The sequence below is a fragment of the Chrysemys picta genome, chromosome 12 (genome assembly GCF_011386835.1).
Source record: "Chrysemys picta bellii isolate R12L10 chromosome 12, ASM1138683v2, whole genome shotgun sequence".
Classification (NCBI taxonomy): domain Eukaryota; kingdom Metazoa; phylum Chordata; order Testudines; family Emydidae; genus Chrysemys; species Chrysemys picta.
In genome coordinates, this window is record NC_088802.1 from 9,408,817 (window position 1) to 9,432,283 (window position 23,467).

The 23,467-nt window shown below is 51.5% G+C and overlaps 2 protein-coding genes across 9 annotated transcripts in view; both read right to left on the minus strand.

Annotated features, from left to right (window-relative positions):
* Nucleotides 1–10,706, minus strand: part of LOC103306842 (zinc finger protein 585A-like) — a 63,207-nt gene extending 52,501 nt beyond the window's left edge. Inside the window, exons 1-5 of the mRNA XM_065564693.1 lie at nucleotides 10,103–10,706; nucleotides 7,436–7,549; nucleotides 6,768–6,894; nucleotides 6,062–6,175; nucleotides 4,580–5,690 (exon numbers count right to left, since the gene is read on the minus strand). Coding sequence (XP_065420765.1) covers nucleotides 4,580–5,690; nucleotides 6,062–6,175; nucleotides 6,768–6,894; nucleotides 7,436–7,549; nucleotides 10,103–10,447 — 1,811 coding nt within the window. The 5' untranslated portion in view covers nucleotides 10,448–10,706. The remainder of the gene's footprint in view (nucleotides 1–4,579; nucleotides 5,691–6,061; nucleotides 6,176–6,767; nucleotides 6,895–7,435; nucleotides 7,550–10,102) is intronic.
* Nucleotides 10,707–14,330: 3,624 nt separating this feature from the next.
* LOC101952493 (zinc finger protein 239-like) lies at nucleotides 14,331–23,447 on the minus strand. Of its 8 annotated transcripts, none has more exons than XM_065564653.1 (5): nucleotides 23,004–23,443; nucleotides 22,570–22,659; nucleotides 20,448–20,668; nucleotides 20,100–20,209; nucleotides 14,331–18,805 (listed from the first exon to the last, which is right to left on the minus strand). In XM_065564653.1, the coding sequence occupies exons 4-5, from the start codon at nucleotides 20,128–20,130 to the stop codon at nucleotides 17,691–17,693; spliced, it is 1,146 nt and encodes a 381-aa protein (XP_065420725.1). In that variant the 5' UTR covers nucleotides 20,131–20,209; nucleotides 20,448–20,668; nucleotides 22,570–22,659; nucleotides 23,004–23,443; the 3' UTR covers nucleotides 14,331–17,690. The 8 variants fall into 8 exon arrangements, 6 of the variants coding, with proteins under 6 accessions (XP_065420725.1, XP_065420726.1, XP_065420724.1 ...); XM_065564654.1 differs by having other exon boundaries at nucleotides 14,331–18,802; nucleotides 22,467–22,659; XM_065564652.1 differs by having other exon boundaries at nucleotides 22,467–22,659.
* Between the last annotated feature and the right edge of the window lie 20 nt (nucleotides 23,448–23,467).

Genomic DNA, 23,467 nt, shown 5'->3' on the forward strand with positions numbered 1-23,467 from the left:
GTTAGTTCAATCAGGGAGGGTGAGGTGCTCTGCTAGCAGTTGAGGTGTGAACACCAAGGGAGGAGAAACTGCTTAAGCAGTTCTTACCCACGAAAGCTTATGCTCCCAATACTTCTGTTAGTCTCAAAGGTGCCACAGGACCCTCTGTTGCTTTTTACAGATTCAGACTAACACGGCTACCCCTCGGATACTTCACAACTGTCACTAATTTTTGCTGTCGAATGATCTAACAATACAAGATTCCCCCAAAGCAGCTCCTTTGATTCCGCTCTTTTCTTGCTTCCGGCTCATAAGGCTCTGTCAGTGGGAGGGTTTCGTGGATTTAACCCTGGTAGGAGGGGCTGCATCTGCCATGTAATAAAGTGACCGAAAATTTTCCCTCATGCAAAGTCTAGGACATCTGTCTGCAGCAAAAACAAAACAAAAAACCACCGCAGGGGGTATCGGGGTGTGAAACAGACTCACACCCCTTCTGAAACTTTCCCTATCACCATTCTAAGGTCACCCTAACAGACTGAAGAATGACAACCACTTTTCACACCTGATCAGCGCCTCCTCCTGATGGAGGGACAGAAGTGGCTATGGTGAAGTTGGCTCAGGTAGGGGATTTCCAGGGAGCTGCTGGTGGTTTTGTATGAGAGAGAGACAGAGAGAGAGAGAGGGAGGGGCAGGAAACATGCAGGGTGAGGAAGGGAGGGAGGACAGGAGCTGACAGACTTCCTGGGAGGTGGCCAATCCGTTCTGGGGCATGACTTCCCCATTTCTGTAACGGAAAACAAACCTCCTGGGCAGGGCTGGGTACACTGACCAGACTCCCCGTGCTGGAGCCTCAAGCTACTAGCTAGAGCAGTGGTCCCCAGACTGTGGGGCGCAACCCACTAAAGGGGCATGGAGGAACATTTGAAGGGGGCCCGGTGGGGCCGGGGCCACCCCCAAGGGGAGCAGGGATGGAGTGCCACCCAGCCCTGCTCCGCCCCTCAGCTCTGCTCCAGCTTGTCTCCTGCCCTCGGCCCCCGGCCCCAGCTCCGGCTTGGCTCCCACCCCCGGCCCTTGGATCCACTCCTGGCCCCAGCCATGACTCCACGCCTGCCCCAGTCCTGATTCAGGCCTCACCTCTGGACCCCGGCCTCAGCCCAGCTCCTGCCCCAGCTCCACCTGCCCTCATTCCTTGTCCACGCTCATCCCCAGTTCTACCCCCAGCTCCGCCTTCAGCCCAAACTCCCCTGCTGAGCCAACAGTGCAGGAATGGAGGAGGGAGGGGACACAGACAGATTCCATTACTGGTAAGGGCGGGCGTGACAGGAAAAGTTGGGGCCCCAAAAGTGCGCACACAGCCCATGGGTCTGGGACCCCTTCCCCAGCCTCATACCTGCACACAGCCCACAGGTACCCCTCCCCGCACTCCCATTCTCCTCTCTGATTATCAGGGAGGACCCAAAATCCCCTCAGATTTTGCCCTTTCCTTCATTATTGAATTCTCTCAGATTTTGTCATTTCCCCCTGTATTTCTGAAATATTGATCTAAAACCCACCTCGGATCTGAGGGGATTCCCCCTCCCCGCTTTTTTAACTGCGCCAACTTCTTGTTTTGGAGGGAAATTATTGCCCTGAGTCATTCCCCGGATGGGATGGAGGAGAGGATAGTGCAGGGACACAGGTGGGACTGAGGAGTGAGCACGGAGATGCGGCTGCCTCTGGGGTGGGACATAGGGCTAGATCCACAAAGAGGACTCAGGGTACATCTTCACTGCAATCAAAAACCCCACCACAGCCAGTCTCAGAGCCCAGAACGACTGGCCCAGACTGGCAGGGCTCATTGCTACAGGGCTGAGCACAGGAATGTAGATGTTGGAAAATAAAGGCTCTACAGAGGTGCCGACTTTCTAATTTCCCAATAATAATAATGGGGGATTTCAATTATCCCCATATTGACTGGGTATATGTCACCTCAGGATAGGATGCAGAGATAAAGTTTCTTGACACCTTAAAAGACTGCTGGTCCTGGAACCCACCAGAGGAGAGGCAATTCTTGATTTAGTCCTAAGTGGAGCATAGGATCTGGTCCAAGAGGTGAATATAGTTGGACCGTTTGGTAATAGTGACCATAACATAATTAAATTTAATATCCCTGTGTCTGGAAAAACACCACAGCAGCCCAACACTGGAGCATTTAATTTCAGAAAGGGGAACTGCACAAAAATGAGGAGGTTAGTTAAACAGAAATTGAAGGGTACAGTGCCAAGAGTGAAATCTCTGCAAGCTGCGTGGAAACTTTTTAAAGACACCATAATAGAGGCTTAACGTAAATGTACACCCCAAATTAAAAAACATAGTAAGAAAAACAAAAAAGAGCCACGGTGGCTAAACAACAAAGTAAAAGAAGCAGTGAGAGGCAGAAAGGCATCCTTTAAAAAGTGGAAGTTAAATCCTAGTGAGGAAAATAGAAAGCAGCATAAACACTGGCAAATGATGTGTAAAAATACAATTAGGAAGGCCAAAAAAGAATTTGAAGAACAGTTAGCCAAAGACTCAAAAAGTAATAGCAACATTTTTTAAAAGTACATCAGAAGCAGGAAGCCTGCTAAACAACCAGTGGGGCCACTGGACGATGGAGGCGCTAAAGGAGCACTCAAGGACGATGAGGCCATTGCGGAGAAACTAAATGAATTCTTTGCATCGGTCTTCACAGCTGAGGATGTGAGGGAGAGTCCCAAACCTGAGCCATTCTTTTTAGGTGACAGATCTGAGGAATTGTCCCAGATTGAGGTATCATTAGAGGAGGTTTTGGAACAAATTGATAAATTAAACAGCAATAAGTCACCAGGACCAGATGGGATTCACCCAAGAGTTCTGAAGGAACTCAAATGTGAAATTGCAGAACTCCTAACTGTAGTCTGTAACCTATCATTTAAATCAGCTTCTGTACCAGATGACTGGAGGATAGCTAATGTAACACCAATTTTTAAAAAGGGCTCCAGAGGTGATCCCGGCAATTACAGACCTGTAAGCCTGACTTCAGTACTGGGCAAACTGGTTGAAACTATAATCAAGAACAATATTATCAGACATATAGATGAACATCATTTGTTGAGGAAGAGTCAACATGGTTTTAGTAAAGGGAAATCATGCCTCACCAATCTACTAGAATTTTTTGAGGCAGTCAACAAGCATGTGGCCAAAGGGGATCCAGTGGATATACTGTACTTAGCTTTTCAGAAGGCCTTTGACAAGGTCCCTCACCAAGGGCTCTTACGCAAAGTAAGCTGCCACGGGATAAGGGGGAAGGTGCTCTCATGGATTGGCAACTGGTTAAAAGATAAGAAACAAAGGGTAGGTATAAATGGTCAGTTTTCAGAATGGAGAGAGGTAAATAGTGGTGTCCCCCAGGGGTCTGTTCTGAGACAAGTTCTATTCAACATATTCATAAATGATCTGGAAAAAGGGGTAAACAGTGAAGTGGCAAAATTTGCAGATGATACAAAATTACTAAAGATAGTTAAGTCCCAGGCAGACTGCGAAGAGCTACAAAAGGATCTCTCAAAACTGGTGACTGGGCAACAAAATGGCAGATGAAATTTATTTATGTTGATAAATGCAAAGTAATACACATTAGGAAGCATAATCCCAACTATACATATAAAATGATGGTGTCTAAATGAGCTGGATCCTGGGCTAGATGGACCCTTCGTCTGACCCAGTAGGGCCGTTCTTATGTTTTTAAGTTCCCCCTGCTCCAGCCCAGACCCTGGCCCCACTCCACCCCTTCCTCCAAGACCCCGCCCACCTCTTCCCACCCCAACTCCACCACTTCCCGTCCCCGCCTCTGAGCATGCCCCACCCTCGCTTTGCCTTTTCCTGTCCCCGCTCCTCTCCCTCCACCCCCCAGCTGCTCACCGGCAGTGGGGGGGAGGGGACTGATCTGCAGGTGGCACCCACTATTTTTTCTTTCTGGGGTGTGGATTTTTCACACCCCTGGGTGATGTAGTTATACCAAAGTAAGTAAGTAGTGTGGACCATGCATGAGATTCTACTCCCTGGATACATTCTCAGATGGTCATTAAACCTGAAAAGCCATTTGGTATTTAAAAAGTTGGCTAGCGCACAGAGCACGGCCTACCTGAGTAACCAACTCCAGTTAACTTCCTGACTGCAAGGAGAAAGTGAAATTGACAAGCACCTAGGAGATGGGCAGCCAGGAAGCTGGAAAATTTCATTTTGCTCCTGAAACTGTTTTTTGTTTGTTTGTTTGTTTGTTTGTTTGTTTTTTGGAGACCCCTTTGGTGAAAAAAATTGTGTTTTTTTTACTTTTTGTCCAGATTCAGGATGAAACTATTTTCAAACCCACAAACTTTTCCACAGGAAAAGATTTTCCTGTTTCAGGCAGCTATCCCTGAGAACCAAAAGCGGCTAATGTGTGTGGGAAGAGGGAATGGATCCTTCATGGAGTCTCTGTGGTCCACTATGGTGCAAGTCTGCTTGAAGCATTTTCCACTCCAAGGACATTTCAAAGGTGTCTCCCCTGTACGGATCTGCTGATGTCCCATGTGACCAGAGCCCCAGCTGAAAGTTCTACCACAATCAAGGTTTCTTTTTTGTATGGAGTCTCTGATGTGTAATCAGGTTTGAGCTCTGATTGAAACTTTTCCCACAGTCCAGGCATTTATAGGGTCTCTCTCCAGTGTGGGTTCTGTAATGCGTAATAAGATGCGAGCTGCGACTGAAGCTTTTCCCACAGTCCAGGCATTTGTAGGGTCTCTCTCCCGTGTGGATAATCTGGTGTGTAATAAGGTTTGAGTTGTCATTGAACCTTTTCCCGCACTCGAGGCATTTATAGGGGTTCTCGCCCGTGTGGATTCTCTGATGTGCAAGGAGCCGTGAGAGTTGAAAGAAACTTTTCCCACAGTCGGAGCATTTAAAGGGTTTATCCCCCGTGTGGAGTCTCTGATGCACAATAAGAGCTGAACTGTCACTAAACTTTTTCCCGCACTCCAGGCATATAAAGGGTTTCTCACCTGTGTGGGTTCTCTGATGTCTAACCAGGGTTGAGCTCCGATTGAAGCTTTTCCCACAGTTGAGGCATTTATGGGGTTTAACTCCCGTGTGGATTCTCCGATGGTTAATAAAGGCTGAGCCATCACTAAACATTTTCCCACACTCCGGGCACTTGTAGGGCCGCTCGCCCGTGTGGACTCTTTGGTGTGTAATAAGCTGGGAGCTCTGAATGAAGCTTTTCCCGCACTCCAGGCATTTATAGGGCTTTTCTCCCGTGTGGAGCCTCTGATGCCTAACGAGGTGCTCTCGCTGATTAAAGCGTCTCCCACACTCAAGGCATTTAAAAGGCCTGTCTCCGGTGTGGAGTCTCTGATGTGAAATAAGGTTTGAGCTCCGGTTGAAGCTTTTCCCGCACTCGGAGCATGTGTTGTCTCTCACTCCTGATGGGATTCTCTGCTGGGCTGTGGTTTCCTTGGGGTCTTTGCAAACTCTCCCATGCTCAGTGGATTTACCCACTTTCTGCCCTGGATGGGTTCCCAGCTGCCTCTCTGGCTTGTGCCCATTTCCCCAGGTTTTTTGCCGCTCATGGGTAAAATTCCCTTCAGATCTTTCCAATGTTGTCTCACGTGGTTCCACTTGCTCAGGACCTTCCTGTTGCAGATTCTCCTCTGTGTTTTCACTCACCATCCCACCACCTGCTGGGACAGAGAGAGACGATCCAGACAGGAGTCATTCCCAGTGCCAGAGAGAAACAACAGGAGAACAACAAAGAGGTTTTAACAACACAATAGCTAGAGGAAATACTGAGAAATTCAATGCTGCCTCCACATCCCAGCCAAGCAGCAAGGGGGAAGTAAAGTCAGGGAGGGAACTCCTGCCAGCTGGAAGCCAGGGTGGGTGTGAAGCCGTGATTGACACCCGCCAGGAGGACGTGACCCCTGCTGGCTACAGCCCTGACCTGGGTGAGATGAGGCAGAACTGGGGGCTCTCACTCACAGCACATTTGTGGGAGTCCCAGCTTTTTCCTTCACTCCCCGGGTGGTTTGTGCTCGTTTCATCGATTCCTCACCTGTGCGGCTGCCTCTCGGGCTCTCCCTTCCCTTGCAGGCCTGGAGATCCGGGACCCACGGCTCTTCCCCTCGCTCCAGCCGGGCGATCAGCTCAGGTTTGGGAAGGGGGAATCCTGCTCGGGGGGGGGGAAATCAGGCGAGATCAGGGTGTTTCAGGCATTGGGAGAGGATTTGTCACAAAGAACAATCCCTGATCGTATCCTGACCCTACGTTGGGCTGAGGGGATGGGGAATCTGAGTGGATGGGAACATGGTCACTGAGCCCCCAAGTCAAAGGCCGGGGATGTGCTCCTCTCTCAGTACGAGTTTCCAGGATCTGTGGACTCTGGGGGATTTGCTGGTGCACACACAGCTGTGCTGGTCAGGCCCTGCCTATTTCTCAACCTGCAGAGCCCGGCACCCTGCCCAGGGATGGAGCTAGTCCCAGGAAGGGAGGGGGACAGGGATTCTGTGTGTGAGTGAGAATTAATACAGGCAGGTCAACGCGCTGCTTCCGCCCCTTTGAAAGCTGTGGGGATGGGAACGAATCATCATCTCCTTTACCTTGCTGACTCCCCTGTCCCATGGGAGTGGGGTGGAAAGAGACGTCTCTCTCCCAGGGGGTCTGGTGACAACGGGGCTCATCTAATTGATTGAGAAAGACCAGAAATGGGAACATCACAGACCCCACGGCTTCTAATAGCAGAGGGGATGGGAATCCCTTACCCAGCGAGGTCACCGTCTCATAGTTCTCCTGCATGACGTCCCTGTAGAGGGCTCTCTGAGTGGGGCCCAGCAGAGCCCCCTGCCCCTGGGTGAAATACACAGCCACCTCCTCGAAGGTTACCAGCCCCTGGAACAACAAGAGTCCCCCACTCAGCACCTGCTGCCCCAGCCACAATCCCACTAGTCACGGGGGAGGCGGGCCGATAAAATGGAAGCTCGGGGGGGGGGGGAGTAGCAGGATCCCACCCCCACCCTGCTCAGAGCAGCCAGGAGGCTTCAGAGTGGGGAGAAAGAGAGAGGGGAAGGACCAATGAAAGAGGGCAGGAGCTTCATGTCCATCACATACCTAGTAGCCAGCGGCTGATATGGGAGACAGACCCACCCCCGAAAAGGGTCCAGGAAGAGAAACCCCAGCAACCCCTCCCCTTTGCTAGGAGCTAGATATGAGGGACAGGGCATCTCTCCCTGGACCTCATTGTTGGCTGCCACTGGCTAGTAGGTTCCGGCTGCAGCACTGGGAATCTGGTAAATTTCTCCAGCCTCGTGCAGATGAGGTTGTTCCCTGTTGTAGAAACGGGGAGATTTCTACCCTCTCCCAATGGCCCCTGTTCTAAAAATCAAGGCCCAGACTGAACAGTTCCAGGAAGTGAATCACACCTGGTTCCCACCTGCACGTGTGTATTTTCCGCCCCTTCTTCTCTAGCAAAACCTTGCTGAAAATCCCCGACCTGCACCGAATTTGCTGCCGTCATTTCCCTTCCTTGGGTTGATCTTCTGCAGCCCTGTCGGGGCAAGAAGGGTGTTTGGGGAGGTTTCACCGGGGGGCTTTCGTCCATTTCGCGCTCTGATTCACCCCAGGCTCTTTCCCAACAGACAGACTTTCTAGAATCTGTGACGCTGGGAAAACACCGGCTCATTTTATTCCAGCCCTTCCCACCAGCATTAACCCGCCCTGTTCCCCCCCGAGACAGTTTTAAACCCTCTCAGTAACAGAGTCTCTGAGCCAAACTCTAGAAAAGAGGAAAATCAAAGGACTGGCCCTCCTTCATTGGTGGAACTGGAAAAGGTTCACAGAACCTTTGTTTCCATTTTCACCAAGAAGGTTGGTGGCGCTTGGATGTCTAACAAAGTGAATGTCAGTGAAAATGGGGTAGGATCAGAGGCTAAAATAGGGAAAGAACAAGTTACATGTCTTCAAGTCACCAGGACCTGATGAAATGCATCCTAGAATACTCAAGGAGCTGACTCAGACGATATCTGAGCCATTTGTGATTATCTTTGAAAAGTCATGGAGTACGGGAAAGATTCCAGAAGACTGGAAAAGGGCAGATATAGTGCCCAGCTATAAATAGCGAAATAAGGACAATCCGGGGAAATACAGACCAGTCAGCTTAGCTTGTGTACCCGGAAAGATAATGGAGCAAATAATTAAGCAACTGTGTAACACTAGTGCAAAAAAAAGTGAACATCATTCTGGGATGTATTAGCAGGAGTGTTGTAAGTAAGACACGAGAAGTCATTCTTCCGCTCTACTCTGCACTGATAAGGCCTCAACTGGAGTACTGTGTCCAGTTCTGGGTGCCACATTTCAGGAAAGATGTGGACAAATTGGAGAAAATCCAGAGAAGAGCAACAAAAACGATTAAAGGTCTAGGAAACGTGATGTATGAGGGAAGATTGAAAAAAAAATGGGTTTGTTTAGTCTGGAGAAGAGAAGACTGAGAGGGGACATGATACCAGTTTTCAAGTATGGTTCTATGATAAGGGCAACGAAGATGATCAAGGGTGTGGAATGGCTTTCATATGATGAAAGACTAAAAAGATTAGGGCTGCTCACCTTAGAAAAGAGACGACTAAGGGGGATATGACAGAGGTCTATAAAGCCATGAATGGTGTGGAGAAAGTGAATAGAGGAGTGTTATTAACCCTTTCCCATGGTGCAAAAACCAGGGGTCACCCATGAAACTGATAGGCAGCAGGTTTAATGCAAACAAGAGGAAGTACTTGTTACACAATGCACAATTAACCTGGGGAACTCCTTGCCAGAAGATGTAGTGAAGGCCAAGAAAGGGTTCAAAAAAGAACTGGAAAAGTTCATGGAGGACAGGTCCACCAATGGCTAGTAGCCAAGATGGTTAAGGATGCAACCCCATGCTTGAGGTAACACTAAACCTGTGGCTGCCAGAAGCCGGGAGGAGAAGACGGGGTGGGTTCTCATGCCCTCTGAAGCTCTGGTACTGGCCACTGCCGGAGACAGGATATTGGGCTAGATGGGCCATTACTCTGCCCCAGTTTGGCAGCTCTTATGTTTTTACCCAATCATTAGAGAAGAAAAATTGGTGACTTTTGAGAAGATTTTATATCACTGTTCAATAAATGAGACAGGAAACTCTGAAAAGACTGGTATCACCTGGCTCGTTAGCCAGGAAATGGCAAAAGCTGAGGTGGTTTTACATCACCAGTAGATAGTTAGAGGGAAACGGGAGGAGAGAGTAACGGGGAGGGCAGGGAAGAGTGTGTTTGGTGGGGAATAGTTAATCATTTAGAAAACCCTCACCCCTTTAGTGTCCCTGAGACAAACCGTGGGTCCCCTGGAATTCCACAGAGATGGGGAGATTTCCTTAGTATCAAAGTGCTGATGGGGACACGTTATAGATGACGGGGACACGTTATAGATGAGAGGGCTAAAAGCACCGAATGAGAACCAAATGACATGCGGTCCTGTGTTCATGAAGGACGCAGCATGTGAATCTGTCATTAGAGATTGGATTCTGATGCCCACACATAAGGGGGCGGAATTAACGCGGCCTGACTGTGAGTGTTGGACTTTACAAGCTTTCTCAAGTAATATTGCGATAACCCTTTCTTGACTTTTTTTATTTGAGCTCGTGGGACTTTCCCCTTTGCGGTTTGTTTGTAGGCCACTTTGTCTGGCGTTTGCTGACTCTGAAGGAGTGCAGATTGGGACTTGAATCATCACTGCCTGTAAATACAAATTTGTCAAGCCAGATCCTCCACTGGCAGACGTATGCCATCGCTCCACACTGAAGTCCACGCCGCCAGATCCCCAGCTGATGGGGAATCCAGCCAGAGCTCCACTGAGCCTCTGATCAGTGTGTGTGTGTATGTGACACATGCATTCCCCAGTTGCAAGTACAGATGGGCAAAATCAGTTGTGCAAAATAACACCACCAGCAGAAAAGTACAAAAAACCAGAGCTACAACAACATCCCAGCAGGCTGGGCCGATCACTTCAACTAAACTCCTCGGGGAACGGAACAGATAGTGTGACTGGAGTCTGCCAGCAGGATCAGTGTAACCTCTCACCCCCTTACCTTCCCTCCAAGCGGTGCCCTCACTGAGAGCAGGGGCTGCTCACTGGGGGTGGTCTTCCCGCCCAGGTTTGGGGTCGCCAGCTCTTTGTTTTGAGGTGGAAGGTCTGTCTTCCCTCCTGGCCAGGCTGGGGTCTTTGCACTGGGAAAGTCTCCTGGGGGGAGCAGCGGGAATGTTACTCCCCCTCTCTCAGGTGCAGCCGGGCCTCTGGGGTTACCCAGCAGCAGCCCCCCAAAGCTCGGGGATCTTGCAATAGGGACAGTGCCTGGAACCTGAAATTCATTCACACAGCAAGTGCAACCAGTGCAATTCACTTCCTGCTGCCAGGGCTGCATGACCCCAGCCATGGCTCCATCCCCAGCTCCTCCTGGGTCCTAGCGATAAACCCACCGCCTTGCAGCCACCTGGCTCCAGGCCCCCACCTCTGCGTGGGCTTCAGATCCCCTAGACATGGGCAGCTTCTCCCAGTATTCAGGGAGATTCAAGCCCCGAAGCCTCCGTGTCCATGCGAGTGAAAGGGGGGGATTTCTATAGGGACTTGTGATTGTCCCAGAGGCTCCCCAAAATCGAAGGGGATAGAGGGGTGCTGGGAGTCGGGCTGCTCGGAGCCATGAGCTGCAGGGGATGCATTTTCCAGGGACATGGACTTTGTGGCTGGGGCCTCGGGAGTGGGGGGGGGGTTCATCAGCTGTTGTCTGCAGAGGGCTCTGTTCTTGCCCAGAGTGGGGAACCCGGAGCCTCCACTCAGCAGCTGCTGCTGCTCCAAGCTGTGGAGAAAACCCTCCTGAAATCTCCCTCTGTGCCCAGCCCCGATGGGATTTTCTCTGGTGGCTGGAACTAGCCCCCCTGGGCTCTGCTGAGATTTAACTCCTGTTCAGAGCCAAATCCACAAAGGTATTTAGGCACCTAACTCCCATGGGTTTTTACACCTGAACATCTGGGCCTAGGTGCCTAAATTCCAGATTTAGACATTAGTGTGATCCAAAAACCGTATAGGCACCTAAAATCACTGTGTGTCTACATTTTCACTGTAAAAGCGTAGGGGTGCTGCCGCCCCTCCCCGCTCCCGGCTTGAAGTGGATTAATTCCATTGTCTACGGGATTTACCGTTTGTACAGCACCCCAACTGTACACATCGTCCCAGCACCCCTGGGTAAAAGTGCTTGGGGCACCCAGGTTTCTGCGTACGGGCCGTTGGACGCCGTTCTCATGCCTGAGCCCCAGCGTGATTCTTTAAAAGCAAAACTCAGCTTAGCCTGATCTTTGAAATCACAACTGCTCCCTCCCAGTTATTTCCCTGTTTCCCACCCGGTGTCTGGTTTGTCTACGTAGACAGGTGTCTCTAGTGGTGTGTATCCACAGTGCCTCCCGCAATGGGCCTTGGTGGGCGGTGTCTTTTCATGCTCCAATAATAAAATCAACCACAAGACTCATCCTAATCCCATTTCAATGAACAGTCAGAGTCTAGAATGAATGGGGAGTTGGGGGGTGTGGATCAGCGTTCACGTCGCCGTACCCGAGCCGGGGAAGCTAATGATCCGACCAGCGGACCAAATTCGGGGATGAGTCCTGGTCACGTGCCGCCTGAGGCAGGTTGCACCCAGGCTAAGAAGAATGAGGACCAGGTCTAATATCAACACCCAGAGAGACCCACAAACATAGAGACCGAAGGCACCAATCCTGTATACAGTGACGCTGACCTGCTTCGCTTGACGGCTGCCAGCGACCCTGCGGATTTCAAAGTAAAATGTTCATGATGGCAGAGGCAGATGGGTGAGTAAATTTGTAGGGGCAGGAGCCCACCTCTGAGATTTGAGTCCCTTTCAGCCTGTTTGTCTTAATTTTATAATAGAAGGCCGTGCCCTTAGCCTGGGCTATCCCAATCGAATCTGGGCTTTTCTGGCCAATTGAACTAGCCCAAGGCTACTACAGGATCCTCAGTCTTTCTTGGTGGCACAGTCACTGTGCGAGGGGAGTAAGTGCTATATGGAGCGGGGGCGGGTTACACAAACTGAAGCAGTGGCCTATGGGGATCAGAGTAGCGGGGGGCGCCACGTGATCCCTTTGTTGCCCTTTGCCCTTCTGGGCTGGGCTCCTGAGCTCTCCCCAACTCACCCCTTGATGCTGAGCCTTTCTGGCACCAAGGGTCATCCGGACCCAGTGTTTTAGAACAGTAGTTTCCAAACTTTTTTTCTGGTGACACAGCTGAAGAAAATTGTTGATGCCTGCCACCCAATGGAGCTGGGGATGAGGGGTTTGGGGTGTGGGAGGGGCTCAGGGCTGGGGCAGAGGGTTGGGGCGTGGGCTTACCTCAGGCGGTTCCCAGTAGGCGGCGCAGCAGGGGTGCTAATGCAGGCTTCCTGCCTGTCCTGGCACAGCGGACCGTGCTGCGCCCCACATGCGGCCAGCAGCAGGTCCCGCTCCTAGGCGGAAGCGCGCAAGTGGCTCTGCGCAGCTCTCGCCCGCAAGCACCGTCCCCCCCAGCTCCCATTGGCCGGGAACTGGCCAATGGGAGTGCGGAGCCGGTGATAAGGTTGGGGGTAGTGCACAAAGCCCTGTGCCCCCCCGGCCTAGGAGCCGTACCTGCTGCTGGCCATTTCTGGGGTGCAGCGCGGTGTCAGAAAGGTATGGACTAGCCTGCCTTAGCTGGGTAGTACCGCCAACAGGACTTTTAATGGCCCAGTCGGTGGTGCTGACCAGAGCCACCGCGACCCAGTGCCTGACATGCCGCGACCCAGTACTGGGTCACGACCCGCAGTTTGAAAACCACTGTTTTAGAAAGCCCAGTTCGCTGGCAACAGCTTCGAGAAAGACCTGGTTTTACAAAAATGTAAGTTTCCTGTACAGCATTGGGGTCGTTCTCGCAGGGACCTTTGCTCTCCGGGAGCTCAGAAGAACTGACAGAGCAGAACCATAAAGGAAGTTGTGGACCTTCCCCTCCAGTGACAGGTGGGAGGGTCTTGCAAAGAGAAGTGGCAACATCTGTGATGCCTCCTACAAATAGCTCCCCTGTCCTCTTACCATTCCTTCCCATGGCTACTCCACCAGGCTTCAGAAACTGATTGACTCTCCTTCCGCAGAAGGCAGGTGACTGGGAAATGAAACCCAGAGGGGATTTCCCTATAGACAAGGGATTTTCCCCGCAGAAGTGTCTGAAGGCTGGGAGAGCCAGCATCAGCACTCTGTGGTGCTCGGCGCAGGGGGGAAATAGTGTCTCAAAGAGGCCTCCAGATAGCCGCGGAGTCTGTTAAAGGCCATTTGGACTCATTAGTCAAGCCAAAGAACACGGGGAGTTTGAGAAACTAAATTCCACGTTGTCATTTCAAACCAAGAAATAAAAGGTAACTCCCCACCCCGTCTGCCCGCAGGCCAGTTCAGCATGGTGCGTTCCAGTCCCAGCCCCACACTTGGCTGCCCCAGGCTCCTGCAGGCCCCAGTGACAGAGCGATATGAGAAAAGGGCAGCGATCCCATGAGAGATGCTGAGATCCTGCCGTAAAAGCAAACGCCGCGCGAGCGGGAACTCAGGGAGCTCAGGTTAATGGGACGCAGAGAACGGGGTGAATTTACAGCAATGTCTGCATCTCCAAGCCAAGCTGAGGCGTTTATCCCCCTGGAGATGTCCCTGGTGAGTCGGGAAGGAAAGACTCTGTCGTCCTCATACAAGACACTGTGGTAAATGGGGAGGGGTGAGCTGCTGGGCTCTTTCTGGCCTTCGGGCCTCGGTGATGGCGATCAGCTTGGCTTCAACTTAAGGCTGGCCAGGTCTGTGGACTTCCCTGGCTTCTGTCTCAGATCTGCCCAGCTTCGCCTTCTTCGGAGGACAGCTCCCTCCCTATCGCTCCCCTGGTGGCATCGTTCACAATCCTTAAGAATTCAGGGACAGCTTCCCTTAGCACTCACACGCTATTTCTTGTCTCTCTCTGGCACTGGTGCAGCGAGTTCACAGTTCTCAGCTGTCTGGCTCTCTAGAGCAAACCCAGCAGCTTCCCCAGTTCTGTTCCCCTCCATCTCCCACATTCTCCCCTCCTGTCTGTATCTCACGCCACTGCAGGGGTCAGGCAGCAACTTCCTTCCCTGGATCAGTCTCTGCCCTTCGGACTGCGACTCTCGCAACCAACCATCCGTGTCTGTGCCCAATGCTACTCATAATCATCATTGTTCAAATGACACCAACATCTCATGGCCAAAAGGGTGGACATGGTAAAAATAAAACAAAACTAAAGCACTATTAAGGCAAATGATCGTTTGTCTTACAAAGTCTCCAGTATAAATCTGAGCTCATGTCAAACAAAACGAATATCCAAGTCTAGATTTACAAATTATATGGCCGTCTAGTCAGATATCCCTCACACACAGCTCGTAGGACTGCCTAAATTAATTCCTGTGTAAACTAGAGCTTTGGGGAGTTGGGGGGTTGGGAGGGGGGAATCCAATCTTGATTTTGAAAATTGCCAATGATGGGGAATCCACCACAGTCCTTGGTAAATTGTTCCAGTGTTCTAAGTCCCTTCACTGTTAAAATATGGGGCAATTTTTCTATTCTAAAATTGTCTAACTTCAATTTCCACCCACTGGATCTTGTTAGATTTTTGTCTGCTAGATTGAAGAGCCCCGTATTATCAACTTCCTGCTACTCACCGAGGCACTTCCAGGATCTGACCAACTTAATTTCCTCTTCAATAAGATAACTAGAATGAGAACTCCTTGAGTCTTTCAATATACAGCATGTTTTCCAGTCCTTTAATTAGTCTTGTGGCTCTTCTCTGACCCCTCTCCCAATTTCTCAACATCCTTCTTGAATTGTGGACCCCAGAACTGGATAGAGTATTCCAGCAGCGGTCACACTAGTGCCAAACACAGTGGAAATATAACCTGCCTACTCGTACTTGCTATAACCATTTATTTATCCAAGGATCTCATTAGCCTTTTTCGCTACTACATAGCACAGGGAGCTCATAGAATCATTGGACTGGAAGAGACCTCGAGAGGTCCCTCATGGGAGGACCCTAGACCATCTCTGGATCATCATGTTCAGCAGATTATCCATCACAACCCCAAAATTGTTTTCAGAGTCACGGCTTCCCAGGACAGAGCGCCCCACCCTGTGAGTATGGTCCACGTTCTTTTTTCCAAGATGGTATTACATTGACATTGAGCCGTATTAAAACACATGTGTGTTAGGATATAGATATTCAGGCCTGTCTGCAAAGGCCTGTACTTTAAGAATTTAGGTGTATTCTTATCACTTAGCTAGTTATAGAGGTATAAAAGAAAGAATCAAAATCACTTTCTGTATGTGTAAGGGCCTTCTCTCACTGGGACAGTCTGAGGCCTGGTTCTTAGGCTAAGGCCTTCGGCTAAGCAGCAGAGGCAGCCATAAATTGGGAAGTGTTTGGTCACATTCTCACATTCCAAACTAGTCACATGGAAATAAGGTGGTATTGGGCTGTTAGGAATACAATACTGTCCTGATATTCCTATCACCACCAGAGAAAGGAAAGAGCCTAAAAAATATAAAAGGAAACTTAGGTTAATAGTTTTCTGTCTGGTAAGAACTCACTGATCAATAGACACAGCTGGAAAATGCTTATGTCTGTATAGATGCAGTTGTGAAATCCTCACTTCTGTATTGTTTTGTATGTTTATTTGCACGGTCTCTGTCGGGTTCTGTGATCGTTTCTGTCTCCTGTATAATTAATTTTGCTGGGTGTAAACTAATTAAGGTGGTGGGATGTAATTGGTGAGCTAATCATGTTAGGATTGGTTAGGTAAATTTTATTAGAATGATTGGTTAAGGTATAGCTAAAAATATTACTATATAAACTAGGGGCAAACAGGAAGTAAGTTGGGATTCAAAAATACGGAAAAAGGAACTTGGATTTAAGCTTGCTGGAAGTTCACCCCAATAAACATCGAATTGTTTGCACCTTCGGACTTCGGGTATTGTTGCTCTCTGTTCATGCGAGAAGGACCAGGGAAGCGTGAGAGTGAAGGAATAAGCTCTCTAACTATGTGGTCTACTTGCATCCAGTTGACCAAGTGATCCAGATCGCTCTGGGTCAGTGACCCGTCCCTTTCATTATTTCCCACCCCCCTAATAGTTGTGTCGTCGGCAAACTTTATCTGTTTATGTTTCCTTCCAGGTCTTTAATAAAAACATTAAATACGTAGGGCCATGAACCGATCCCGTCCGGACCACATTCTAGGCCCAGCTCTACTCTGCTCAGCATCACAACACCCTGACTTTCCTGGAATAACTATGGCATTCATAGAACCTGACTTAAGCATGATGAATGGGGAGAGAGAGGTGCCCAAGAAGGAGATCCATGCTCCAAGGGGAGCCGCCTAAGCTAGCCAATGGGAGGTGCTGATGAGAGGGGTGTGTCCTCAGTCCCTCCCCTCTGATAGAGACAAGGCCCTATCTCTGCTTGCAAGCCACAGTCTGGATGTAACCCCTCTCCTGCAGATACCTGGCTTAGGCTTGTGAGATTGTGTTAGACACCTGTCTCCCTCCACACATAATGGCCTGCGGAGGAGGGAGGTGGTGCGACCCACCTATTAGCTCAGTGATAAGAGCACTTATCTGGGATGTGGGAGACCCCGGTTGGATTCCCTGCTCTGCCTGAGGGAGAGAGAGAGGATTTGAACTGGGTTCTCCCACAGGAGAGTGATCACCAACCTATGGGATATCCTGATATGGGGCTTCTTTAGTCTCTCCTGTTGAAGCTGTTCTGCTGCATATGAGTAATGAAAGAGGCTTTGGAGCAGGGGGACTGGGTCTCGCAGGTCCCTGACCCATAGGCGCCAACTCCGTGGGTGCTAAGCACCCACCGGCAGCCAAGCTCCCCCCCACAACCACCTGCCGATGGCCCCGCTGATCAACTCCTCCCAGAGCCTCCTACCCGCCGTGGATGAGCTGTTCCGGGGCATGCAGGAGGTGCAGGGAGAGGGTGTTCTCAGGGAAGGGGGTGGAACTAGGTGGGACAGGGACAGGGGTGGGGCCTGGGGAAAGGGTAGAGTGGGGGCGGGGTCTTGAGGGAAGGGGTGGAGTGGGGGCAGGGCTTGGGGCGGGGGGGGGGAGGGGGCATTGGGCCATTCCCACAGGTAGAGAGGAAGTCGGCGCCTATACCCTGACCAACCGGTTATGGATCATTCCCTCTCACTCTATCCATTCGTGTTTTAGGAAAGGTACTAAAACCCTCGCAACAAGACAACAACCCGCAGCAACACGACAGTAACGGGATGAGACAATCTGTCCCCAGAGCGGGGAAGTAGATGAGTGTAAAACTCAGTTTGCTCATGAACGGAGCAGTGTAACTGATATGCTCAAGTTTGGCTGTTCCTGGGTCCTCACCCCAGACACAGGCAGCTGGATACTTGGGGGCCAAACGCCCCTGATGTGTGTGGGAAACAGGAAATGTCTCGTCTCTTTACTGTGCCCTGATAGAATTTCTCTCCTGCGTGCAGGAGTCTCTGATGTCCAGTATTGTAGTATTTTACATGCTAATGAGATCTAAGAGGTCTCTTCCCCGTGTGGATTTGCTGATGCCTCCGACAATCTGTGCCCCAAAAGATCCTTCCCCCACATTCAAGGTTTTTGTCCCCTGTGGAGTCTCTGATGTCGAGTATGGGTGGAGCTCTGACTGAAGCTTTTCCCACAGACCTGGCACGTATAGGGTTTTTCTCCTGTGTGGATTCTCCTATGTTTAATGAGGGTCGAGCTGTCGCTAAACCTTTTCCCACAGTCCGAGCACTTATAGGGTCTTTCTCCCGTGTGGGTTCTCTGATGTGAAAAAAGATCTGAGGTCTGACAGAATCTTTTCCCACAATCAAGGCATTTAAAAGGTCGTTCGCCTGTGTGGATTCTCTGATGCGTAATAAGGTTTGAGCTCCGACTGAAACTTTTCCCACAGTCCACACATTGATAAGGATTGTGTCCCGTGTGACTTCTCTGGTGTATAACCAGGTGTGAGCGCCAGTCGAAACTTTTCCCACAGTCCAGGCATTTATAGGGTCTCTCTCCCGTGTGGATTCTCTGATGCGTAATAAGATCTGAGCTCTGGTTGAAACTTTTCCCACACTCTGGGCATTGACAGGATTTATCTCCCGTGTGGCTTCTCTGATGGGAAATAAGATCCGAGCTCTGAATGAAGCTTTTCCCGCACTCAACGCATTTATAGGGTTTCTCTCCCGTGTGCGTTCTCTCATGTCTGTTGAGTTGTGAGCTCTGAATGAAGCTTTTCTCATAGATGAGGCATTTATAGGGCTTCTCTCCTGTGTGGATTCTTCTGTGTGAAATAAGGTTTGAGCTCTGATTGAAGCTTTTCCCACAGACCAGGCATTTATAGGGTTTCTCGCCCGTGTGGATTCTTCTATGGGAAATAAGATGAGAGCGCCGACTGAAGCTTTTCCCACACTCGGCGCACATGTTTTTTTCTCTTTCCCGTGTTGCTTCTCCGCTGGGCTGTTGTTTCGCTGAGTTCCTTGCGTCCTCTGCCACATGAAACCTACCCACTTCTTTCTCTGGCTGGTTTCCCAGCTGTCTCTCTGACTGGCACTGATTTCCACAGGCTTTCTCACACTCACAGCTCTGGTCAAAGTTCCCTTTGGATCTTCCCAGTAACGTCCCTTGCGCTTCCCCTTGCTCAGGACCTTCCTGCCGTGAATTCTCCTCCTTGTTTTCACTCCCCACCCCATCGGCTGCTGGAATAAAGAGAGAGAATCCAGACAGGCATCGTCCCCTGTGCTGGGGAGAAGGCAGAGACGGGGAACAGCAAAAAGGGGAAACACGACACAGTAACTGGTGGGGAGACTGAGAAAGGGAAAATTTTACTGGCCCATCTTTAATTTTTCCTTCTCCGAAGCAGGTCCCTGGTGCTCCGTGATCCCTTACAACTGGGTTGTCCCCTCATTGGACAGGCTCCAGCAGACTGGCAGTGCGGGCCACGCCGCTCTGCTGACTCATGGAGGGAAAGCCAGGAGAAAGAGTGGGAAAAGAGTGCGAAAATGGGCAAGCGAGACCGTGAGGCTCAAACCCACCTCCGGCTATCAGGGACAGTGGCTGAATGTGCCGGGAGCAGGCGCAGCGGGAGAAGGACAGAGCCCATCCCCTCCCGCCCCCCGCAGGTAACGTGGGGCGGGGAGCGCGCGGCAGCCCTGGGCTAGACTTAGGGCAGGGGGGCGCTGGGCAGAGGAGACACGTGTGGGGAGGCACGAGTTGTCTATGGCCATCAGGCTAACAAGGGGAGAGAAGACCATTTAATGATCAGGCCGGGGGACTGAATCCGCACCCAAGGGAGACTTCCTGGTTCTTGAGATGGAGGCAATGGACTTTGGGAAATATCAGGGGAGCAAAAAGACCTTTGAGGTGACCCTCCCTTAGGGGACAGAGTGAGCTTGTGAAAAGTGGCTCCGACGCCGTGGGTGCTCCGGGGCTCAACCATCCACTGGACAAAAAAATAGTGGGTGCTCAGCACGCACCAGCCACAGCTGCTGGGCGGCTGGCGGGTGGGTGGAGAGCCGTGAGTGGCGGGAGGGTGGCCTTGGAAGAGGGTGCAGAGCGGGGGTGGGAAGAAGTAGAGTGAGCAGAACAGGGGCAGGAGGAAGTGAAGCAAGGGCTGGGGGATGCTCCGGCTCTTTGGAGGCCGAGATGGTAATAATTTCTCTGTGCGCGCCGTGAGGGGGTCTGGAGGCAGCCGGGACACGGCTCCGGGGAACTCGGGAACTGGGCTGCACCAGTTGTCACCTGAAAGCCAAGGTTTAGACTGGCAGAGCCTCAAGGAGTTTGCTGGTGAAGCGGACAGACCAGTGCAGCAAGGAGCTGCCATAGGCTTAGGGGTAACACAGCGTCTTCCCATTTGGGGTGTCCTGAGCAGAATGGCACAGGCCCGTTCCCCGGAAATCCAGTCAAACCAGAGAAGAACCTGAGCAGAAGCCAAAATGGGCACATCCCAGACCCCACAGCTTCTAATAAGCCAAGGGGACGGGAATCCTTTACCCAGCGAGGTCGCCGTCTCATAATTCTGCATGACGTCCCTGAGCAGGGTCCAGCAGAGCCCCCTGCCCCTGGGTGAAATACACAGCCACCTCCTCAAAGGTCACCGGCATCTGGAACAACAAGAGTCCCCCACTCAGCACCTGCTGCTTCAGCCACAATCCCACGAATTGGAAGAGGGGGGAGAATAAAGTGGAAGCCCTGGGGAGGGACAAAGCGGTGGAATCCCCCACATGAGCCACCCTGCTCAGAGCGGCCAGGAAATTCCAGGTGTGGGGAGAAAGAGAGAGCTCCTTGTCCCTGCCCGGGGACAGAGGAGGGCTGGGTCCTTCCCATTTATCACACACTTACTAGCCAGAGGCTGATAAGGGAGGTGGAGACCTCGAGCAGGGTCCCGGGACAGGAACCCCAACATCCTCCCCATTACCAGCAGCCAGATGTGAGGAGATGGGACATCTTCACTGGTGGTGTCCCCTTCATATTCCAGTGCAGCCTCTGCCTGGTACATTCAGGCTCCAGCCCCAGGAGTGGGTTGTTTCTTTCCCAGCCCTGTCCATGGGTTGGTTCCTTTTCTAGAAATGGGGAAATTTCCATCTGCTCTGAGAATCGTGCCGCAGAATGAACGCACGTCCCAACAGAGCTGGCATATCCTTTACTCTGTGTGTTTCCTACCCCCTCCCCATCTAGCACAAAGCCACCCGGCAAAGCCCCTATCTGAGGCAACTCCACCGCAGCTGTTTCCTTTCCCTGCGCCCTGGGGGGACGTGGTGTAATAATTGGGATCTAACAGGCCTACCCCGTTTGTGAGCTCAGTGGTTGGAAATGTGGTGAAAGTTCATAACATGTTACAATCACCTATAACAATAAACACTGATCGGTAGGGCCCTGCCAAATTCACGGCCATGAAAAACACGTCACGGACCATGAAATCTGGTCTCCCTCCGTGAAATCTGGTCTTTTGTGTGCTTTTGCCTTGTACGACACAGATTTCATGGGGGAGGCCAACGCTTCTCAAATTGGGGCTCCTGACCCAAAAGGGAGTTGCAGGGGGGTTGAAAGGTTATTTGGAAGGGGGGGGCACAGTATTGCCACCCTTACCTCTGGACGGAAATACCAGGGCTGGCTCCAGGGTTTTTGCCGCCCCAAGCGGTGCAAAAAAAAAAAAAAAAAAAAGCCGTGATCGCGATCTGCGGCGGCAATTCGGCAGGAGGTCCTTCGCGCCGAGCGGGAGTGAGGGACCGTCTGCCGAATTGCCGCGGAATAGGTGGACGTGCCGCCCCTCTCCGGAGTGGCCGCCCCAAGCACCTGCTTGGCAAGCTGGTGCCTGGAGCCGGCCCTGGGCAATACCATACCATGCCACCCTTACTTCTGTGCTGCTGCCTTCAGAGATGGGCAGCCGGAGAGTAGTGACTGCTGACTGCAGAAGTCAGGGTGGCAATACCATACCAGGCCACCCTTACTTCTGTGCTGCTGCCTTCAGAGATGGGCAGCCGGAGAGTAGTGACTGCTGACTGCAGAAGTCAGGGTGGCAATACCATACCAGGCCACCCTTACTTCTGTGCTGCAGCTGACGGTGGCTCTGCCTTCAGAGCTGGGCTCCCAACCAGCAGCCGCCGCTCTCCAGCTGCCCGGCTCTGAAGGCAGTGTTGCCGCTAGCAGCAGCGGAGAAGTAAGGGTAGCGGTACCGCAACCCCTCCTACAATAACCTTGCGACCCCCCCCCACACACACACTTTTTGGGTCAGAACTCCTACAATTACAACACTGTGAAATTTCAGATTGAAATAGCTGAAATCATGACATTTCCCATTTTAAAAATCCTATGATTGTGAAATTGACCAAAATGGTTCGTGAACTTGGTAGGGCCCTACTGATAGACAAAGATTGGAAAGAGAGACAGAAAAAACGGGACTAATCCACACAGAAAGTCTACGGATACCCCCCAAGGGCTGTGTTAAGCTCTGACTGGCAAACAAGAGGAAAACGGAACTGGAAATTCATGGATCAAAATTGGTATGTTGGAATTTAGGACTGATAAATGAAGAAAATAACCAGGGGTGGGTCTATTTGGCTGATCACTCTTTGGGGTCCTTAAAGAGAGGGACCTTGAGGAACAAAAGGGCAGGTAGGTGGAACAGATTCCTGGGAGAGTCCCTGGGGAAAAGACCAAGCAAGATCTGCGTCTCCCTAGAACTATAATCATTGGGACACCCAGAACAACAGGCCGGGGAGAATGCCTGCCCATCACCCCTGCCCCAGGGAGACCCCAGCCTGCTACACAGGAGATCCTGCTCTGTTTCCCTTCCCTCATGCCCGACCCCAGGGGCTGAGATCTGAGGCTCCTGGGGTGGTTGGTGCAGAGTTACTTTACCAGGGTTTACAGGAATTCTCTCTCCATCACCCGCAGGCTCCAGCTCAGGGGCTGGTGTTGGCAGAGCCGGGGGCTGGTTCCAGCCACCGGAGAAAGTCCCCACCTGGGCTGGGCACAGACGGGGCTTGGATGAATCTCTCCCTGCAGCTGCTCAGTCCAGGCTCCCAGGTCACAACGGAGGCGGCAGTGGCACCTGACCCAGGAAGATAAATAGAGACAAAGCCAGTGCAGTTCCACCTCTTAGCCAGAACCAGAGTCCTCTGGGTACAGCTGCTAATGAACTGTGCTCCCGTCCCCTCACCATCCCTCCCCCTCCCCACCACCAGGACCCTGGAGGGATGTGGCCAATTTCCTTCTCTAAGCTCCTTCCCTGAACTGCAGAAACCTGCAGAGCAAACCACACACCCGAGAAACGTGTGTGTCCCCCCCTGCGGCTCAGGGCAGGCTCCCTGGGGCTAGGACCCCGTCACCCCACGGCTCTCTTCAGAGCTGGGGGGCTGGGACAATGTGCACGGGGGGGAGAGCCATTGAACCAACCTGTTAGTCTTGAATTTGTTAGTCTCTAAGGTGCCACAAGTACTCCTGTTCTTCTTTTTGCGGATACAGACTAACACGGCTGTTACTCTGAAACCTGAACCAACCTGCCAGCCCTGGATAGGATGGAAACCCCTCCAAGCCAGGGGGTGCAGTGCCCCCCCTGCACCCCTAACTCCAGCGCCTATGCTGGGGTCCCCCCCAAACTCCCATAGAAATCCCCCTTCTCAAAGGGATCTTGTGCTTTCCTGTTTTCTCTCCCCCATGGACTAAGGTGACCAGACAGCAAGTGTGAAAAATCCGGACGGGGGTGGGGGGGTAAGAGGAACCTATATAAGAAAAAGACCCCAAAATCGGGACTGTCCCTATAAAATCGGGACATCTGGTCACCCTATGGACACAGGCTGCCCCTGTCTCGGGGACGGGGAGAGACAGGAGCGCGGGGCCAAGCGGCGGCTGCGGGGCGG